General features: G+C 37.7%; 1 protein-coding gene across 2 annotated transcripts; it reads left to right on the top strand.

Moving 5' to 3' along the window:
- The first annotated feature begins 931 nt into the window (after positions 1-931).
- LOC114480859 (protein mono-ADP-ribosyltransferase PARP14-like) lies at positions 932-19,490 on the top strand. 2 transcript variants are annotated; one of them, XM_028475283.1, is made up of 14 exons: positions 932-1,102; positions 1,194-1,309; positions 1,961-3,163; positions 3,252-3,491; positions 4,789-5,004; positions 5,087-5,141; positions 5,970-6,116; positions 9,752-9,814; positions 9,895-10,071; positions 10,157-10,336; positions 12,483-13,055; positions 16,902-17,038; positions 17,725-17,893; positions 17,973-19,490. In XM_028475283.1, exons 1-14 carry the CDS (start codon positions 961-963, stop codon positions 18,257-18,259), a joined length of 3,705 nt encoding a protein of 1,234 aa, XP_028331084.1. In that variant the 5' UTR covers positions 932-960; the 3' UTR covers positions 18,260-19,490. The 2 variants fall into 2 exon arrangements, with proteins under 2 accessions (XP_028331084.1, XP_028331085.1); XM_028475284.1 differs by lacking the exon at positions 1,961-3,163.
- The last annotated feature ends 2,077 nt before the right edge of the window (positions 19,491-21,567 follow it).

Raw genomic sequence — 21,567 nt, forward strand, 5'->3', positions numbered from 1 at the left:
TTTTAAAGTATCATTTAATAGATTTTAGCCCTTTTAAGACACTTGGCTAACTTACACTGTTTGTGTACACTTGTGTGTTTAATTGTGTACTTATTGTATAGATTAGATTTTTCCATCTGTAAACATGACTTCTTAGGACTTCCATTCTGATTTAGTTTTTATTGATGTGTATATATGGTATTTATATTCTATTTTTATATATCTGATTAATCCACCCATTCATCCGCTTCTCATTATATCTACTTAAGTTAGTGAAATGATTCAAAAAGACTAAACTCATCTCTACGTGGGGAGGCAGTCAGAGAGTCAAAAAACTAAATATTATAGGGACTCCAATTCTGTGATCAGAGGAAACGGATAAAAAAAAAAGAAAAGAAGTTAAATTCACGTCAAAAACAGAAAAAGAAATAATTTTATTTAAATCAGGGCCCAAAATAAAACGGAAATACATTACATGCATGTTTTGGGAAAATATCACGCGTTTACATGGTATTTTTTTAAACTATGTTAAACTATATAGCATTGTAGCTAACGGACAGTCTAATTGTTCCGTCTTCCTTAGGCCTTCTGTAGGGTGTAAATTTAAAATGAATAACAGTAATTTACTCTATTAACCTTTTTTAGCATTTTTTTTTTTTTTTTACCAGTTTGGGAAGTTTAATCACATATCTGTATATATAAGGCGCTATACATAGTAAGTGAAGTCCGTTCATGTTGTCATTACTGCTCTTGATATTTAACATTCATACCTTGCAAATTAACTGGTAAAATAACTTGATTTACATGTAATTATTAGGCAGTACTTCTCAATGTGAACCACATTTATTTACTTACTTACCGGAAGGTTAATACCTCAAGTGGGTGTGTCTAGGAAGCAGGTGGCAATACAAAAGCAAAGCCCGATCAAAACACTTTCTGTTTGATGAGAGGAGAAGGACTGAGAGGAACCTGCTTGGTAACATGGCTGAAGACCAGCACTCGCTGTTTTTCAAGGCCAAAGATTTGACAGGAAGCGACAAAGAGCAAATCAGAAAACATTTTCAGGTACCTCTTGAAAAGGTCAAAGATGACTACTACAAAATCAGCTTCAACAAACAAGAAGGTGAGGCAGTGACACGGTCTTTAAAGCAATATCTTTAACACCGTTATCCATAGTGATGTATTTTTTGGTTGTTTTGGTTTAAAACTCACAGAACAAGAAAGAGTTTTGCAAAAGAAGTTCCACACGGTTCCGCGTTCCAAAGGAGAATTAACCATCACTGTGAGTCGCACGCTGACCTCTGGGGTGCCATCAACTACCAAACCAAAGGTGAGTATCACAGGGGTGTGCAGACCCTAGGTGTGTGTGTGTGTGTGTGTTATAGTTACCTTAGCTGTACGGCTGCAGCATCTTTTTTTTTGTTTACCCAGTGCACAGGAATCTGCAATGAGCAATCCTATCTGTCCGCATTCCATTTACCATGAAGCGTTTATGTAAGCTTGGTTACCGTACAACTTAAGTAGGTCATTCAAGTATCTGTACTTGGAGTATTCACATTTCTTTACAAATTTGTGTTCTTTTTAGATTTGGCCTAATGGCAACTTTTTTTTAACTCTGTGGAGGAAAAAAAACAAAAGTGTGACAGTATGTAACAGAATTTAACATAGAGAAGAATGCGGAAAGCCAGGTGCTGTAAAAACTGCATTGTAATGTTGGGTTTATTGAGTCACAAAAAGGTTTGATGTGCTTTGATACAAAGTGATGCACATTTCAAAGTGCAGGTCAGTTTCTCAATTTTAAAAATAAGAAGTTTCAACCTACAGTATACCCCGGAAAAAAGGCTATGTGCATACTTCTGCAACCTCTTGCATGAACACATCTTAAATTGAGTGAAAGGAGTGGTATTAGCAGGCTGTCTGAGGTCTAAAAGTCTCTTTAAATTGACAAATGACTCTTCATCTTTTTGTATCCTTTTTAAAGCTGCCATTGTTAAAACCAAAACTTGAAGCTAAGAAGAAAAGTTGGTCATTGGAGCAAATCCAACAACAAAGCGTGCCAATACGGAAGGTAATGCAGATTATGGAGAAGCGATACCAACTGGTAGAATCCAATTTCCGTCAAGAAATGTTGGCACATCATCCATCTGTGGAAGTCAACAGAAGTAGTGATGCGATCATCCTGGAAGGTTCAGATACTGACGTTCAGGAAGGGGCTACAAGACTTGAAAAATGGATCAAGAAGATACAAGAAAAAAGACTTTTCCTTGCTCCCGCTATAATCGACTTTCTGACCTCCAGTGGAGCTATTCAAAGGTACAAAGCTTGCTTCGAGCAGGGCTTCAAGAATCCTGTTTTCATGGAGGTGGAATCTGAAGTCATTCTGTCCAGTTTGTCCAAGGATTCAATGGACGAGGCTGAAGCAATGTTGGGGGATCTGAAGGTTGCTTTGATTACAGTGGAACGTTCCATCACTGATCTTAAAAATCTAAGTGACATTTTATTGAAAGCCAAGGACGAGGCAAACCGCAATGAGCCAAAAGTGGAGGTAAACTTCATTCCAGGACTCAGTGCACCTGGAACAACTGATATCCTGTTTGTTGGCAATGACATAAATGTCAAAAAACTCAAAGAGATTCTTCAAGAGCATCCAAGTAGTCAAATCATAACCAAAGAGGTGTTGTCTCTGCCAATTCCTGACCTTGTTGAATGTTTCAAGGAATTTGAACACCTAATTGACTTAAATCTGACCAGTGTTACCTTAGATCCCACAAGTTCCCCAAATCCTTGTGTACTTGTATCTGGTCCAAGCGGTGAAGTCCAGGAGGTCAAACATATATTGACTTCAGCTTTTGAGAAACTGATATCTGTAACTTTGCTTCTTGATGGTTTAGGGGCGCTGCGTTACTTCCAGGAAAATGGTCGCATTAGCAAGGAGCTGGTTGAAAAGTCCTTTCAGGTCATAATCAGGGAACAGAAAGGTCAGAAGCCAAAGCCAGTGGAAACGAAAATCAAGAAGGCACCAAAGCAACGAGGAAGAAGCAATTCTGCAGAAGTTCCATCCAGACAGTTTTGGAAAAATCATCTATGCTCTATTAGGACAAAACCTGCAGGAAACAAATCAGGGGTTGCAGCAGTAAGCAAAATAAGTCTTAAACTCAAGCTGGGCTCCTTGGAAGATGAGCAGGTTTGATCATTTTTGTTGATCTCCCAATAACTCCAATAAAAATAAAAAGATGCAAACATTTACTTTCCAGATGTTTCTCCCTCTGTAGGTAGATGTTTTGGTGGCCCCCATTCTGGACACTAAACTGACCTCCACAAGAATAGGAAGTCATCTCTTGGACAAAGCAGGAAACGGTCTCAAAGAAAAGTTTGATTCACTGGCATCCAAAGGTTACATCGGCCCGGGACAAGTTCTCCAAGTGGACTTGCCTCCAAATTTGACCTGCTCCAAGATCATTTTTATACGATGCTTGCCTTGGGATGGAAAGAATAGTGGCAAAAGCTTTAAGGTAAAGTACCAAATGCAGTGAAATAATGCATCATTAAATTCAGAACAATCCATTGGGAAAAATGGAATGGCTGATGATCCCTGATATTAGCATAAGAATTTAATACTGGTACATGTTGACAAATTTTATAATAAAAAAACAATAAAGAAATGCTTTGATTGGAGATACATGTAAGTTTGTTGGGAGCTTAGCTATTTATTGGATGATTTCATAATCAGCAAAACAAGTAACTATCAGACATCTCTAGGACTCAAATGTTCCCAATTCCGTTTGAGAGTTTAACCTTTTCCGCATCTTTTCCCCGTATGTTTACCCATTTACCCACTTCCATTTCGTTTTATCGGCTTTCCCAAATCAGATGTCATTACTGGCTGTCAAACTAACAAAAAACCTTCCAAAGATGCTTAACATTATTAATTGAGTTAATTATTATTATAACTATTATATTTCTATTCTGCAGCTGTGAGCCGAAAGGTAGGCAAGATGTTGAGCGAGTTTTGTTTGTTTGCTAAACCTGCTGGACATTAGGCTACCCATTTTACAGCAAAAAAAGTCATATAAATGCGTAATAGTGTTCCAAAAGATGTAGGTGAGGATTTAGTCTATGTCTTATTGCTATTTCACATCCAGAAGGTGAACTTAGTCAGATCACGTCACATCATGTCAGATTTTGTGCGAGAAATTGCCATTTCTGTCTCTTGGGTCAAATATTCTGCGTCGTGTTGCAATTTCTGCTTGATTTTGTTAAAAAAAATAATAAAACTACCATTTACATGTTTCAACGCGGGTGGTTGAAAGTGTAGCAAGTGTTAAGATGAGGTCAAGAGACGGCAAATTCTCACACTGCGATTAATGGGAGTGTATGGTTTTGTCCTGCAATTCTGAAACATAGTAAAAGAAAAGTATTATCTTAGCTTTAACTCAATTAATCCCTATTTAGGATTTTTGGTATTACTTTGGGACGTGTTGTATGTATCTCCAGAGGCAATAATGTAAATTTTTATTTCAAAACACTTCTACAAAAGTGAATGGAAGACTCCAAATGGGCACTCCGTAGAGTACCTAGACATAGATGTAGAAGACATGTCCAGAACAGTATTTTCTATCCTATTGTTTTTTAAAAATTGGACTTGAACAAGTCAAGACTTGTCATTTACACTTTCAAATCCATAACTTTGTGTCTCTATGTAAGCTTTGAAAAGTAATATAGAGAAAATGTAGGTGAATGTGTGTCTTTTAGCTTCTATAACTTCCTAAAAGTTCCGGTTACTAAATGTATTTAACGTGTACCTTTCAGGCCCTCAAACACGGACTACAGCAGTGTCTGAACCTCTGTGAAGAAGAACAGTGGAATTCAGTTTCTTTCCCCATCATTGGACCAGGAATTGTGTTAAAATATCCTCTGGAAGACGCTGTTAAAGCTCTGACCGACACCATCGGTCAGTTCAAGTCTTTCGGTTCGCTCACCGACATCAACATTATCGTCAAACCTGGCCACCCCGACTCTGCAGAGGTGACTTTAACATTCTACATCTGTAACTCACCTGCATGATGCCAGAATAACACGCAATGAACAAATGTGCTGTGATTCACAGAGCTACAACCTCGTGCAAGAACACCTCAGATCATTACTGAACAAAGGACGCAAAGGTAAACGAAGAGAAAATACACAGAAAGTTACACAAAGTCAACTAATGACAGAAAAAAAGCACTGTAATATTAATTTAAATTAGTCATTTGCTGGTTAAAATTTTATTGTACATTTTCTGTACAACAAGGTATTTCACTAATTTAATTTTGCAGTATATTTTTGAATACATGTTTATTTTTGGCAAAGGCACATAGTGATGCAATTAATCTCGAGTTAATGATGAGTAAATTTATAGATAATTGCGAGTTAATTTAATTACTAATGAGACTAAAACATATAGCTCTCATAGGTCACAATTATCTAGATCAGGGGAGTCAAACTCATTTTATTTCCGGGGCCAAATACAGACCAGTTTGACCACAAGTGGGCCACAGGTTTTAAGTGGGAAAACAAACAATTTCAACATTAATGTGCCCAAGTTTGCACTTCCCCTTTTAAATTAGACATAAAGTATGAAAGGCATCAACGATACTTAAATGTCCTTTGATTTTATGACAAGATTTTATTTAATTTGGGAAGATTTTGTCTAATAATTTGAGAAAAATTGCAGGATTTTTGAAAACTTTTTGGAGTTCTTTCAACAAGAACTCAAAAATGTCATCTTCACTTTCTCCTGAGGGCCAAATCGGATGCTCTGAAGGGCTGGATTTAGCCCCCGGGCCTTAAGTTTGACACATGTGATCTAAAGAATCTCAATCTGGAGCAGTACCATTTGTGGTTGAAATTGATCAAAAACATTGACATTGGTTGATATTAATTTGTAACTGAAAAGCAAAGTAAACTACGCTAAATAAATACACTTTTTTTTTTTTTCTCCCTCACCACAGGCAGCTTTGGATCGCTCGCCACTGACCTTGATCCCACCAGCATGACCTTGGAAGGAGACGTTGAACTTGAGCTGGTGTTCGGTGACATCACTAATGAGAAAACAGACGCAGTGGTCAACTCCACAGACTTCAAAACCTTCGACTTTGGTACATTCACATCCAAGCAGGCAGAGAAAAAAAAATACATACATACATTATCAGTAACTTCTAAACAAGGTTTTTACATGGCAGCTAGAAGACGTCAGTGTAACCAGAGGTGTAAAAAGTAATTCAATTCAACTTTATTTATATAGCGCAAATTACAACAACAGTCATCTTGAAGCGCTAATATATAATACTGCAATACTCAAGTAGAAGTACCGTTACTTGATTGAAATTGTACTCAAGCACAAGAACAAATGAGTCATACATGAAATTCTCAAGTACAATTAAAAAGTAGCTCAATTAAATAGTTCTCAATGTAAAAGTTATGAGTTACTTTCCCTTCCCTTACATTCAGTAAACAACTTATGTATAAACTTAAAAAGGAAAAGACCAAATTCTGCACAATTGGAACTTAACAGTTTTTCCACAAAGCTATCTGTATAAAATAAAAAGTTTGTCAAAATGTACAATGAAAAAATGAATAATAACACCAATGAATTCAATTAAAGATTAAAAATTCTCAGACTGTAAGTATAGCGTCATTTATTAACTCTAAAACTGAGTAAATAACCTCCATTCAATGTTGTTTTGGCGCAGTATATTACGTTTAATCTGATTGGTCGGCTATGATGTGATGCATTTCATTTTTCGTAGTTTTACAATGTCTGTTGATTATTTTAAAACAACTTTTCTTGAAGTTTTGTGAATTTTTTGGTCATATTGTGTCATTTTATTTCATTTAAATGTGAGTTTTTGTTTTCAACCTTTGCGTTTTTTGTTGTTTAGTGTAATTTTTGGATCATTTTGTGAGTTTTGGTGTCATTTTTGTGTATTTATGTTGGTGTGATGTCATTTTGTTTGTTATTTTTGGTGCCATTTTGTATATTTTCTTGTCATTTTTTGTTTTGTTTTTGGTGTCATTTTTTGTTTTGTTTTTGGTGTCATTTTGTATATTATTATTTTGTTGTACTTATGGATTGAAATTCTGTATTTGTTTTATAAGTCACAGGAAATTTGCAAGATTCCCCTTCACAGCTACAGAGAAATGTAGAAAAACTGGAAAATCCTGTTATGCTAGCATAGCAAAAAAAAAAAAAAAAAAAAAAAACGTATTAGCTTCTCATAAAGTATTGAAACACTTACGAGAAAAAAGGCACAAACAACAGTCTGGTATGCTGGCAATGAAGAAACTGGTTTTTGAGTTTAAAAAGGTTCACTGCATTCAAATAACAAATTGTTTTAGATTAGCATTTAGCATAGCTGAGCTAACGACTCTGAAAGCATGGAGAGAGTGCTGCCTTCTAGTGGTGTCTCTACAACACTACATCACAAATTTAAAACCAAACTGCTTAGTATCGACCAATCAAAAACCTCTAATCTATCTCAAATCTACTTGTATCTATTCCAATATAGATATGTGTGCATTTAATTATTATTTTACCTAAAATAAAATAGGTGGTGGCGGAATTAATCAATTTAATTTTTTTTTTTTTTTGCAACTTTGAATCACTTGAAAAATACTCCCCGGATAAACTTACAAATTTGTTAAATTGTTTAAATCAAAAATATCAAAACAAAGGCAAAAATGGAGAACATTAATCGCAATCAAATTTTTCATTTAGAGCTAACTTTTCCAAGATGATATCAAATCAGTCTTTATCTATAAAAAGCATTTTTCATACCATAAAATGCAGCTCAAAGTGCTTTTAAAAAGATTAAAAAAATAAAACATCCACCCCGTACAAATCCTGTCCACCGCACACAGACACACAGGTTAAAATGAGGACAAAATAAGGACAATGGCACATGGCTGAGTACAGAGGATCTAGGTAAGGAGACATCACAAGGATATGCAGCTGTTGACATTTTATATACATATTTAAACTTTTCAAACCTATTTGTATTCTATTTTTTGTGGCTATATAAAACTTACATGACTTGATTACGTGATATCTTGTGCTAACGCAATATCACTAGATTTGTAAGGCTGAAGCACCATCTAGTGAGTAGAAATGTGAAATACATGTCTCTACAAATGCATTTAAAAGCAAATTTATCTAAATGTAAATGTGAAATCTAAATCTAAACGTTAAATCGCTCACAAAGTGTAAATCTAAATGTTTAAAAATGACACAAAGTGGGCAGGTCAGCACCTGTCTATCACGCGGCCCCACCCACACTCCACTCACCCGGCCTTTAGATTTAACATTTACATTTAGATTTATTTTTTGTGTACACATTTCTAACATTGATACAGAACATGCTATTGCAATCCATGTACCCATTGTTCTTTGGTCAACAAAATCAAAATAACAAATAAACAGTGTGGAATTTTGTTTTACTGATTTAAAACCAAAACAGAAATATAGAAAAACCAAAAACCAAATGAGCAGCATTTTTCTGATTTTTAATTATTTTTATTTTTTTTTAATTTTTTTTAAACTTGTTCTGTTTGTGTGACATATTTTGATATTTATGGAAAAATTAGAGTGAGAACTGAATTCTGCTGCACCTTGTTTCCCTCCCCAGGTCCTGGACCATGTCTCCTCACACAATAGAGCTGTTTAGGATTTATTTCAGCAGTTTTCTGCTCCTGCCCCTGTTTTCATTCAGTGTGTGGATGTTTTTACACGTAAAAAGCTGCTAACGTTTATGTTTTGTTGACACTTTTGCAAAAACAATTACAACTTTTTTGAGGGCAATGAACACGTTTATTTTGCTCATTATAAATACCACTAACAGCAGTCGTCAACACACACGGAAGTTGATCAGAGGAAACAAGGAACACCAGTAGATTCATTACACCACCTCTGGTTCCACATATCATGAGCATGTTTTACGTAACATCCATTTTTTTGGTTTTGATTTAATTATGTATTAATAACGTTTTTATTCACCAGTAATGTGACTTATACGTTGCTTCTTTTTATGTCTGCACCGGGAGCAAAAGTCCGCCCAGTCACCAATTTATCTTGTTACTATTTGGACGTAACACTGTTTGGTAAAGTTGGCAGATATTCACAGATTCGGACTTCCAGCATCAATAGCTTTAACGAAACGTCATTGACGGTGTGAGGTGGAAAACATGATACAATATCATTTTTTATCAAATGTAGCAGAGTAAAAGTCCGTCTGTGGGTCCCATCTGTGTGGTGAGATTAAAACATGAAGCTCTCGTCCCAGTTTCCTCGTAAATAACTAAATATCACACAAACAGAACTAGATTTAATTTTAAAACAGAAAATTGCTGCTTGTTTGGTTTTTGGTTTTTCCATTTTCTGGTTCTAAATTAGTAAAACAATTGTTTTTTTCTATTTTTCAATTTGGTTTTGAAATAAAATAACCAAAGAACGAAGGGTACATGAATTTGTCTCGAATGAATGAAAAGTTCGCTAAATGTGTCAGCTATGAAAACGTGACACAGTTTTTAAATTTGGCACCCCATAATAGCGTGTCACGTAAGAAGACAAGACGCAAGCATGAATTCAAACCGAGTCAATTCAAAGCAACCTCACATTTTGGCATGCGACTTATTAACCGGAGCGACTTGATTATGGATACCAGAGTCTGAGAAAATACGGTAATCTTGATGTTAAATCTCTTTAGATTCTGATTGCTTACCTTTGTGTTTTTCACAGAGGGAGTTTGCAAACACATCCTAGCCAAAGCTGGACCAGAAGTAAAAGCAGAACTGCAACAAGGTACGTTTGGATCTTCTTTCTGTATTTTCCGTCTCTCAGGTTTTTCTTTCATTCACCTGTGTCATTATCTTATTCTACAGCAACAGTTCAACGAGGAGAGATTTTTAAATCCGGGCCAGGAAACTTCCCCTGCAAGGCCATTTTACACGTGTGTGCTTTCAAAAACGCCGACCTCGTGGAAAAACTTTCAACTGATATCATTTGCCACTGTGAGATTTTCCAGTACAAGTCTGTTGCCATTCCTTCCATCTGTGCTGGTAAAGCCATGTCCTGCTGATTAGTAAAGTCAGATGATCTGATGGTAGGGTTTGGGATGTGATGGATAATGAATGGTTTGTGCAGGAGTCGGCGGGTTGGCTCCTGATGTTGTCGCGAAAGCGATCCTGCGAGGCATCCGAACCGTGACCTCGTCCAGGAATCTGAAGGTGGTCAAGAACATCCGCATCGTCCTGTATACGATCAATTCATTTCTAGCCTTTAAGAAGGAGGCGGAGCAGATCTTCTCCTGTGATGTGACGAAAGGTAACGCAGATCTGTAACACTTTAGTTGAAGTTTTATACATAAGGCTGACATTACGCAGTCATTAGCATTAATAAGGTGTCTTGAAGGCTGTCATTAACTGTTGTTTGCTCAATTACGACACTTTTGGAGCTATGTTGGGATTTTTTGGGTTAGGTGGAGGGATCTAGTGGGGTTAGGTAGGGCTAGGGTTAGCGGTTAGGGCAGAGGTGAAAGTAACGGAAGTACTTGCGTTGCGGTGATTGAGTTGCTTTTATGGGTACTTGTACTTTTCTGAGTATATTTTTAAATCAGTAATTAGGGTCCGAAGGCCATACTGGCCGTAGGAAACTATTGTTCATGCTTTTCTTGGGTATTTTTAGTTTTGCCCCTTAGAATGCCCAAAGTTTCACCAAAATTGGCACGCACCTCAGGCCTGCTGAACAATTAGATATTTAGGTTCAATGAAAAAAAATTGCTAAAAAAATGAGAGCATGGCGCACATTATAGACGCCAAAAATACGATGGAACTGCACGACAGGCAGGTTTGCCCGATTCATACGAAATTTGCCACATGTATTCTTGACCCCAAGATGAACAAAAAGTTACAGATGACCCATGCCCAAGACCAAACAGGAAGTCAGCCATCTTGAGTCAAAGATTAAAAAAAAAAGTGGCGAAACGCATTTGCGCAAACTAGTCTGAGGGGCTTCATCCGATTCGCTTCAAACTCAGTCAGAAAACTTTGGAGCCACTGAAGATTAAAAATCATCCAAAAAATGTGCGTATCTGTAACGTTTGATTGTGGCGCTGCCGTAGAGTTGCAATGCTAATTTCTGAAGCATGCCACAATTTTAAAAAACCCCTTAACTCTGACACACAAAGTTCAATCAGCCTCAAATTACATTTGCCCAAGCCTATTCATGACTGCCTTGAAACATTTCCCATCATGCCTTGCGTTTTTGACTGGCGCCATTTACGGTCATGTTCACTGTTAGCAACTATGGCACGCCATAATAGAAAAATGCATATAACTCTAATATACAAAGTTCAAACCACCTCATAAATGATACACGTGATGGTTGTCCAGCTCTAAACAAGAATCATTGTTAAAACTTCCCATCAGGCCTTGCATTCTTAGAGGGCGCCGCTTTTAGTGGTGGTCTGGATTTTTTTTTTCTCATTTTGTCTCTCATAGTTGAGGTATACCTATGATGAACATTACAGGCCTCTCTCATCGTTTTAAGTGGGAGTACTTGCACAATTTGTAGCTGACTAAACACTTTTTGGCCCCACTGTAAATCAAATTAAATTAAATCAAACATTATTCTATACCATTCTAACTGTATAGAATTTAATACACTAATGTCTTCATTGAGAAGGTATTTTTTTGGCTCCAGGAGGACTTTAATCCAGGTGAGAAGAGGCAAAATGGCAGTAGAGTAAAGGTTGCAGACCCCTGACCAGGGGAAGAGGGTTAAGAGACCCCACTATAAGAGCTGGACCCTCTGAATTGAATTCCATGAGGTGAAGCAATGTAGATGCTAAGTTGGTTATGCTACTATTAAGTTAATTCAAGTACAGCATTTCTGCAAAATAAAATAAAAAAACAGAATACATTAAAAAAAAAAATTGTTACGTCTTTTATTAAAATTGATTAAAAGAAATGACCTGTTATTTCAGCAACTGCTTGTTGCAGAAAAACTTAATATTGACACTAAAACATTTAGCAAATATATTTCGAGTCATTGTCAATCTTTACTTCATACAAAACTACGGTACACCAGTTAAGTCAACTATTCCTCAGCATGTGTGGCTATGCTGTACACTCTCCCCACCCCTGCTCAAAAATATTCTGTGCTGGTGTGACCAACTGAGAAAGTTAGTCACACCAGTGCCACCACTGGAAAACTTAGTGTAGAGCCCTGGTACTCTTTATACATCTGAGTTAAGGGTTAGGGTATCAAACCGTTAGGGTACACCTTATTCATTCTAACAACAGGTGTTGTGTCATAATGACAGCGTAGTGTCAGCCTGTATGTATACAAGTGTTACCCCAAGATCTTTAAATCCAAATTAAAGTGTATATCATTAATTAACAATATCATTAATTCTTTTACCTGTTTTATTTTCCCTTTTACCTGTTCTTTACCTCCCAACCAACGCTAGCCCCACCTGTGAACAAAAGACTTTCTTTCCCCCCCTGTGAGGATCAGCAGTCCAAATTCCTGGTCCTGGGTTTGAGCAGAGAGAAAGTGAACAACGCCCAGATAAACCTGAAGGATCTGTATCAGGCTCAGTGTTCCACGCAGAGCTTCACAGCAGAGGAACTCAATAGCCTGACGTGGGACGATGAAAAGAGCTTCAAGGATCTGATTCCCTCTCATGGCCTGTGTATGAAATATGACTCATCCGGCAGCCTCATTGTGAGCGGGTTAAAGGACGGCGTCAACCAGGCAGTGCGCATCATACAGAACAGTCGTCAGAACCAGTTAGAGCTTGAGATAATAGAACGAAACAAGCAGGAAATGTACGAGCGCGTGGCCTGGTGCATCATGGGAAACGATGGACAGTGGGTGAGACTTCCCCCGACTGCCAACTACAGACTGGAGAAGCCGGATAAGGAAAAAACAATCGTGGATGCAGACGGTAACACATGGATTCCGAATTTGCAGAGAATGACTGCGACAAAACTTTTATCTGGAAACAAACAGACGCTGAAACGCCTCAGAATCGAACCAGGTAATACTTCCTTTATCATGCCACACACAACGTCAACATTAGTAGGTATTGCATTCACATTAGATGGTATGGTAAGAATGAGTATGTGAGAAATACCTGGATGTACAGTATACTATATGAGGACATTTTTTAAGTATGCACGGTGGGCACACAAGTCATACTCAACCGCCCCATGATGCATTGCGAGCGGAACATAAAATCGTCCTGGGACCGGCTTCAAGCTAAAAATTGAACTTCCCCTTTTCAAAACAAAAGCATCTCTTCTTGTCTTCCATAAGTTTTTAAACACTTTTGTAAATATGGCTCTTGTTTTGAAGTTAACCAGAAGTTTTGTCAGTAGCACAATGGTGGGTCTCCGGAAAACTCAGAAATGTCGGAATGAAATGTGTTTCCACAAGTGTTATGGATCAAATGAGCACATGTTGATATTCTACTTGGTCACTTTCTCACTTAAAAATTAAATGGTGGAGAATCAACAGAGATATTTAGCCCCAGTGTGCTTCAGGTTTTTTGTTGTAGGTTCCAAATGTATCTTGGGAAAGTTGGAAGTATACTTAAATGGGAACCGTCATCATCTTAATCATACTATAGTATATAGTAAACAGTATACAGGTGCTGATCGTATGATTAGAATATCATGAAAAAATTGATTTATTTCAGAAATTCGTTTCAAAACGTGAAACTTGTACGTGTATTATATTCATTCATTACACACAGACTGATAGATTTCAAATGTGTATTTCTTTTAATTTTGATGATTATAACTGACAACTAATAAAAAATCTCAAATGACAAAAAAACACACTATAGGAAGAGAGGCAGAGCAGCCGTCTGCTTTTAGGAGGGGGCGTGGCCTCCTCCTGCCTTACAACGGAGAGAGACGGAAGCCGTTCCAGGAAATAGCGCTGTTTAGTAATTTGGGCTATGAAACGCACAAAATGTGGACACTTTCAAACTTATAGGTACTGTAGGCTATTGGAAATGCAAAAATAAATAATTTATAATTATATTATAATTAAAACAAATAATCAAAATATCAATTCACCCTTGGGTAGGCTTGCCTACCTTGCCTACCCTGACGGCACGTCACTGGAGCTCAGGTTGCTCTGATAGTGGCCTTCAGCTCTTTTGCATTGTTAGGTCTGGCGTCTCGCATCTTCCTCTTCACAATACCTCATAGATTTTCTATGGGGTTAAGGTCAGGCATGTTTGCTGGTCAATCAAGAACAGGGATACAATGGTCCTTAAACCAGGTACTGGTAGCTTTGGCACCGTGTACAGGTGCTAAGTCCTGTTGGAAAATGAAATCTGCATAAAGTTGGTCAGCAGCAGGAAGCATGAGGTCTAAAACTTCCTGGTAGATGGTTGCGTTGACCTTGGACCTAAGGAAACACAGTGGACCAACACCAGCACATGACATGGCACCCCAAACCATCACTGACTGTGGAAACTTTACAAAACTCGACCTCAAGCAACGTGGATTCTGTGCCTCTCCTCTCTTCCTCTAGACTCTGGAACCTTGATTTCCAAAGGACATGTAAAATGTACTTTCATCAGAGAACATGGACCACTCAGCAGCAGTCCAGTCCTTTTTGCTTCTGATGCCGTCTCTTGTACAAGAGTGGCTTGACACAAGTAATGCAACAGCTGAAACCCATGTCTTGCATACGTCTGTGTGTGGTGATTCTTGAAGCACTGACTCCAGCTACAGTCCACTCTTTGTGAATCTCCCCCACATTTTTGAAATGGTTTTGTTTCACAAAACTCTCCAGGACGTGGTTATCCCTGTTGCTTGTACACTTTTTTCTACCACATCTTTTCCTTCCCTTCACCTCTATATTAATGTGCTTGGACACAGAGCTCTGTGAACAGCCAGCCTCTTTAGCCATGACCTTTTGTGTCTTGCCCTCTTTGTGCAAGGTGTCAATGGTCGTCTTTTGGACAACTGTCAGGTCAGCAGTCTCCCCCATGATTGTGTAGCCTACAGAACTAGACTGGAGACCATTTAAAGGCCTTTGCAGGTGCACCAGGTGTCTTCAATATTGAACCTCTTCACAATATTCTAATTTTCTGAGATACTCAATTGGGGTTTTCTTTAGTTATCAGTTATAATCATCAACATTAAAATAAATAAACACTTGAAATATACCAGTCTGTGTGAAATGAATGTATACATTATACAAGTTTCGCTTCTTGGATGGAATTACTGAAAAAAAAATCTACTTTTTTATGATATTCTAATTATATGACAGCACCTGTATACTCATTGAGATTGTAGTCCATAGTGTGGAGTATGCCATTTAGAACATAGCCATGGTTTAAGCCTCAGCTTTCTTAAAGAGTAACTAAACTCCCTGCGTTTTCCTGACCTGCCACGAGAGGAGAAATTTTAAAAAATGCCTTGATTATGGGTGTGGCTCCTGGAGCATTTAAGACGCCCAGTATATACTATAAAATCTCCAACGAACAATCTATTTCATTCTAACTATCTACTCAATACTTACTTTAGCTCTCAATTCACAATTCTTTCAGTCTAACCTCCTCACCACACATTACAGAGTCCACAGGTGATAGTTTTAATAAGAGGGGTGGAGTCAACAGTGCCGCAGATGATCCAATGACGTCACAGAATCTCATGCTCATCCAATAGCAAAATTCATTTGTAATAACCAGCTCTCAACCCATGGAGGGCAGTCATTAAAGAAAATATGCCAAATTGAAATATTTTGACTAAAATGTTGAGAGTTGAACCAGGATCAATCAACAGCACTATTTAATACCCAAATACATATGTTTTCAGCAGAAAAAAAGTGGTTAGTTTTCCTTTAAACCCTGAGTACGTGAAGTTGCTACTCTCTCCAACTTTAAGGCTAAACTCAAAACCTACTTATTCGCTAAAGCATATACCGTATAATAGTGTTAACCTAACCACTGGGAACAAAGCCCTAAACCTAAAGATGGTCTTACAAATGTGGGAGAGAGGGGTTCCCCAATGACCCTCCAGTTTTTTGTCTTTGACGGTGAGCTTCGGTGTGCTCTGTTAAACAGACGCTCTTCCTATAGAGAGTGATACACATTTTCTCCTCAGCTTTTATTTCTGACCAACGCGATCTGCCTTTCTATCATTTGTAATGCGCACTGTGTCACCAAACTACGCTCTCTTGCGTGTGTCCACCTCAACAATTAATACCGCCACCTCGCACTGAGTGAAATTTGTTTTATTTGCTCGTTTTCCCCCTTGGTCCACCGTATGGGTGGAGCAAGGCATTTCCTCACGTGCGACAACTTTCGAGTTGATTGTGATTTATAAACGGAAACAGGCGTGGGACGTACGTGCGCCCTCGTTTATAAATCGTAAAAAAATATTAGGATTACTATTGCAACAACACATCATCAGTAGGGTAAAACTAACCTGTCTCACGACGGTCTAATCCCAGCTCACGTTCCCTATTAGGGACACTTAATAAATGAGGCCTCTGGTGTCTTGAAGCTGATGATGGCAGTTCTTGATCTGTGGTTCATGGCTCAACTAGTCTGGGACACTCTGATGTTCTATCTCTCCATCCTGTTCTGTTGGTCCTTCTGTTCACTAACCCCAACCAGTCAACGCAGATGGCTGCCACCTCTGAACCTGGTTCTGCTGGAGATTTCTTCCTGTTAAAAGGGAGTTGTTTCTTCCCACTGTCGCTAAATGCTTGTTAATGTGGATTTGTTGGTTTTTTCTTTTTTCCAACCAATTTTATATTTTGATTGCACTTCAAGATGACTTGTAATTTGTGCTATGAAAATGAAGTTGAATTGAACTTAAATTTGATACATTTTTGTTCCATTTCTGAACATTCGCAGACTTCACTTATCCTCTGTATTGGGACAACATGGAGATAGGTGAGAGTCAGAAGATGGTCCCACTATCGCCCTCTACAGCGGAGCATCAGACAGTGAAGGCAGCCTTTCAACAAACTCAGACCTCGACTATAATAAAGGTGAGTGACGCTCCCTAAATGTAAGGCACTGTTTGAATTTACACCATCTTACAAAAAATGGGTTCACAAAGAAAATATTGTATTTTTAAACAGTGTGGATGTTTTTTGTACGTCCATGTTGATTTATTATTTGATTGTGTGAAAAAAAAAAAAAAAAAACACACATTAAATCAAAAACAGACTTTGATGATCCTTAAGAAATGTTGCAGGAAAGGCAACAAACTACGCCTACTATAAATCTGTTAAATGTAAAATAAATAAGGTAAACTCAGTTTAACCTGTCAGATGCTCAACATAAATCATAAAAATTAATGTTAAGACATAAAACTTATTTTCTTTCTTATTGTGCTTTTAATGTAATGAAGTAAATATCAACTTTAAAAAGATTTATTTTACATTTAACAGTGGAAATAATGGTTGAATTTTTTAAACAATTTTAAATTTAGATACAAAATGTTTCATTCAGGTTTTTCTTTATTAAGGCCTTTTTTAATAATATCTTTGTCTGATGTACGCTATTTAAAATCGCTCGCACTGGTTTAAATTGATTGTTTTTAAAATCGGTCGATCACCTTTTTGTTGAAGGTTTTTAATATAAAGAAATCAGTGTTTAATCATCTTTCAAATCCAGCAGACACATATTATGATGTACTTCAACATTGTGACGTTTCCCGTGGGTTTCTCAGATCGAACGCCTGCAGAACATCCCACTGCGTCGGGCCTACGAAGTCCAGAAGAAAAACCTTTCCAATAAGAGCGGTGATAACGAAAAGCTGCTTTTTCACGGGACAAACCCGGAAAACATCAACTCCATCATCACTAACGGGTTCGATCGGCGCTATTCAGGACAAAATGGTAATACCCCTTGATTCATAAAACTTGTTTGCAAGTTTATTAGAATTTGGGATAAAGTTAATGTTCTTGTCATCCTCAGCGACTTCGTATGGACTTGGGACGTATTTTGCCATAAACGCAAATTACTCCGCCAACCCAAAATACTCCAAACCGGCCGCAGACGGCTCTCAGTCCATGTTCATGGCTAGAGTCCTGACAGGCATCTACGTGCTCGGCCACATTGACATGAAGGTTCTGCCGCCTCGAGATCCTCACCGATCCCCGGACCGATACGACAGCGCGGTGGACAACCTGGACAACCCTCAGATGTTTGTTGTGTTCCAGGACAACCAGGCCTACCCGGACTACCTCATCACCTTCAAATGAGACGCCAAAGAGTGAGAGAAAGACGGCTGCAAGCTTAAATGAATGGGAAATGTGAAAATCAAAGTATTGTGCAATGTTTTTATTTATTTACTTCGTCATGCTCTCATTTTACATCAGGCATAGCACAGGAAACGCCCTGAGCAGAATGCAAGTCCGTCCCAATGTAGAATCAAACAGGCCTTCATGCAATCTATTTATTCTACTGGCAATTCTGAGACACCAGTGAACCAAACCTACATGTTTTTGATTTGTGGGAAGAAGAAACTCCATACAATTATGGGGATAACCAACCCTAGGCCTTCTTGCTGTGAGGCAGAATCATTGTCCCTAAGTAACACCCATTCAATGCTGTATTAAACTGTATCCATATGCCTGTCATCCAAATACTCTGCCAAAGTCACATTTCTGGTGTTTTCACACATTGAAAGTTGTTGACTAAATGGCGGATTCTGAGGAAAAACCCAAATATGAACACGATAAACAAACCACAACAAAAATGGCATCAAGCGAATCACTCTCCTCGATGTATGGCTAAAAAACTCAAGAAATCACGGTAAATATGATGGAAAAACACTTCTTGAAAGAAGCTTTTTTGCTTCTGCGCCGTTAACTCCAGCTTTGTGTTCCCTCTTTAAAGGCAGATCGTCTAAAATAGGCCTCCATGTCAATAGGGGGCGGTAGCTAAGGCCAGAAAAAAGGTTCTGTAGATAATGAAAAACAGAGTTTTAAAGTTACAAGAAGCTGGATTAGGCTAACAGAAGTTAAAACTAAGTCTAATTCTAAACCGAAACTGTGAAACAACATTACGATTCATATCAGATTATTAACCGTTTATATTAAGACAAAAACAAAATGCTTTTTTACACTTTGGTATTCCTTTGTGTCCTTTTCTTATGGTCTTCATGTATTTTGTTTTTTTTTTAAAATCTCCTGCTTGAATTTCTACAGCGCTTTGTATCTAACTTGATTTACTTCTAGGCTTGGCTGTAGCCACTCCTTTTTCACATTTTGACTATGTAGCATTTAATGTGTCATCAAGAGTCATGACAAAACCTATTGTTTACTCAGTGAAAACGTCCTGAGAAAGGGTTCATAAAATGAACAAGAAAGTCATATTTTTGTCGTTGTAGCAATGTGAAACTTGCACTACACTAAGCTCATCAGTAACTCTTAAAATTGTGTCACATCTAATGACTTGCTCTGTGTTTGAACTGTCAAAATAAAAGCAGCACCTACCACTCAAACTGTCTGTTATTCTCTTATTTACCATCTACAGTCTTGAATTGCACTAACTTCATACGTTTGAGGGTAATTTACAGTGACGTGTTGTGAGCACTAGGGTTGGGTAGGCAGGGCGTTGCAAATCGAGACCACCAATGTCAACACCAACGACAATTCCATAATGTTAATCTAATAAAGTCATAAAACATTAATAAAGAAACGAACAATTATTCAATATAGTCTCCATACTCTCCCAACAAGATATATCTCATGACATGGCAGCGCATTCGTTGTTTGTGTTGGAAACTGTCAGAAAATGACAACAACAACAACAACAACAGATGCAACTCAGAACAGCCTCAGTGAGGCTCATCCACAAAGCCAATCCTTCCTTTCACTGTGGAAAGTATGAAACATGTTCTGACCTTACCTTTGCTGAAGGTCTGGTAACTCAGGTGTTGGTCTCCATCTTTTAAAAGCTGTCGTTTTTCCTCAAAATACAGTTTCTCTATCGTTGTCATCCTGCCTGTAGTGTTATCCCGCCCGCTAGCCAGAGAACGTAGCAGCAGCTGCGCTGTACCAATTCACTAATGCACTCTAAAGGTACGTATAGCATTTAGCATAGCACTGTTACGTCCAAAGGCAGCGTAGAGAGCTGCCTTTTTACGTAAATGGGGAACTGATTAGGGGAACTGACTGCGCATACGCAAACACATGAAAACACGCTACGAAAACAGAGGCAGAGTAGCAATGTGCTTTTGGGAGGAGGCGTGGCCTCCTCCTGCCTTACAGCAGAGTGAGACTGTGCAGCGTCTCTGCCGTACCAGGAAATAGCGATGTTTAGTTTGGGCTATGAAACGCACAAAATGCTGACACTTTCAAACTTATAGGTACTGTAGGCTATTGGAAGTGGAAAAATAAATTATTTATAAATATATTATAATTAAAACAAATAAAATATCAATTCACCCTTGGGTAGGCACTGCCTACCTTGCCTACCCTGACTGCATGTCACTGGTCATTTATACCACAGCAGCTGTACATAACCACCTTAATCCTTTGCTGTTAGTTTTGTTTAAATGGATCCTCCACTGTTTTTACAAGTTTGACCTAAAACCTTTGTTTACTATTGTAGTAAAACCTTTAGCCTGGTTTTTAGATCATTTAGCAGTTTCTTCAGTTAAAATCCCAACTTCAACTGCTTTTGGTTGACCTAATGATCAGGAAAATTTAAAGATGAGTAATCGTAGACTGTTGAAGATGTAGAAGTACTTCAACAGTCCATGATTTACTCGCCAACTTCAGCCCCAGAGTGTCAGCCATGCACCATTTAAGGGGAAGTAAAGGTCCCTTAGGAGAGCTTTTTTCTCTGCTTCATTGTCTACGACCAAACCGCAGAGTTGGAACTGTTGCTCCTTGTGATCACAGATTTATTTTGGGTCACAACGGTTTTTATTCTCTTTTAGTAAACAAAAGAGGTTTACATTGGCATGTTTAACTTGTAAAAACAGTGGGGGATCCATTTAATAAAACTATCTACTTCAAGTTTGTAAAAATATTTCAACAAAAAAATTCGGAAAATGTGTTTATTGTTTACATTTTTTAGTGTCACAAAATGGAAATAATTTTTTTTAAAAAGGCAAAAGAAACATTTTTATTTTAAACTATTTAAAAAATTTAAATTGCAGATAAAAAGAAATGGGAAATAGCGACATGCTTTCTGAGCTTGTTTATTTTCCAGCTAATGACGGATGTTTTATAACTAATTTCTAGTCTAGAAGCTGAAGCTACTCCTCTCGTCAGGGTTGGGGTCAATTATAATTGTAATTGATCATTGATTACAATTATGATGTAATTATAATTTTAAAATATGTTGCTGTTATAATAATGGAATTGTAGTTGAGTTCAGATAATTCACTTTGTAATTGTAATTGGCATGAACATTTGATAAAAACTGTCAATTATAATTTTAAACGCAAACCTATGGAAATCATGTTACATTTAAAATAAGTTTCAAATGTTCCCACGACCTGTCAGTTCTCTTGAGAATAATTTCACAATTTTTAATAAAAATTTAAATGGAGGGG

This window comes from Gouania willdenowi, chromosome 18, assembly GCF_900634775.1.
Source record: "Gouania willdenowi chromosome 18, fGouWil2.1, whole genome shotgun sequence".
NCBI lineage: Eukaryota > Metazoa > Chordata > Actinopteri > Blenniiformes > Gobiesocidae > Gouania > Gouania willdenowi.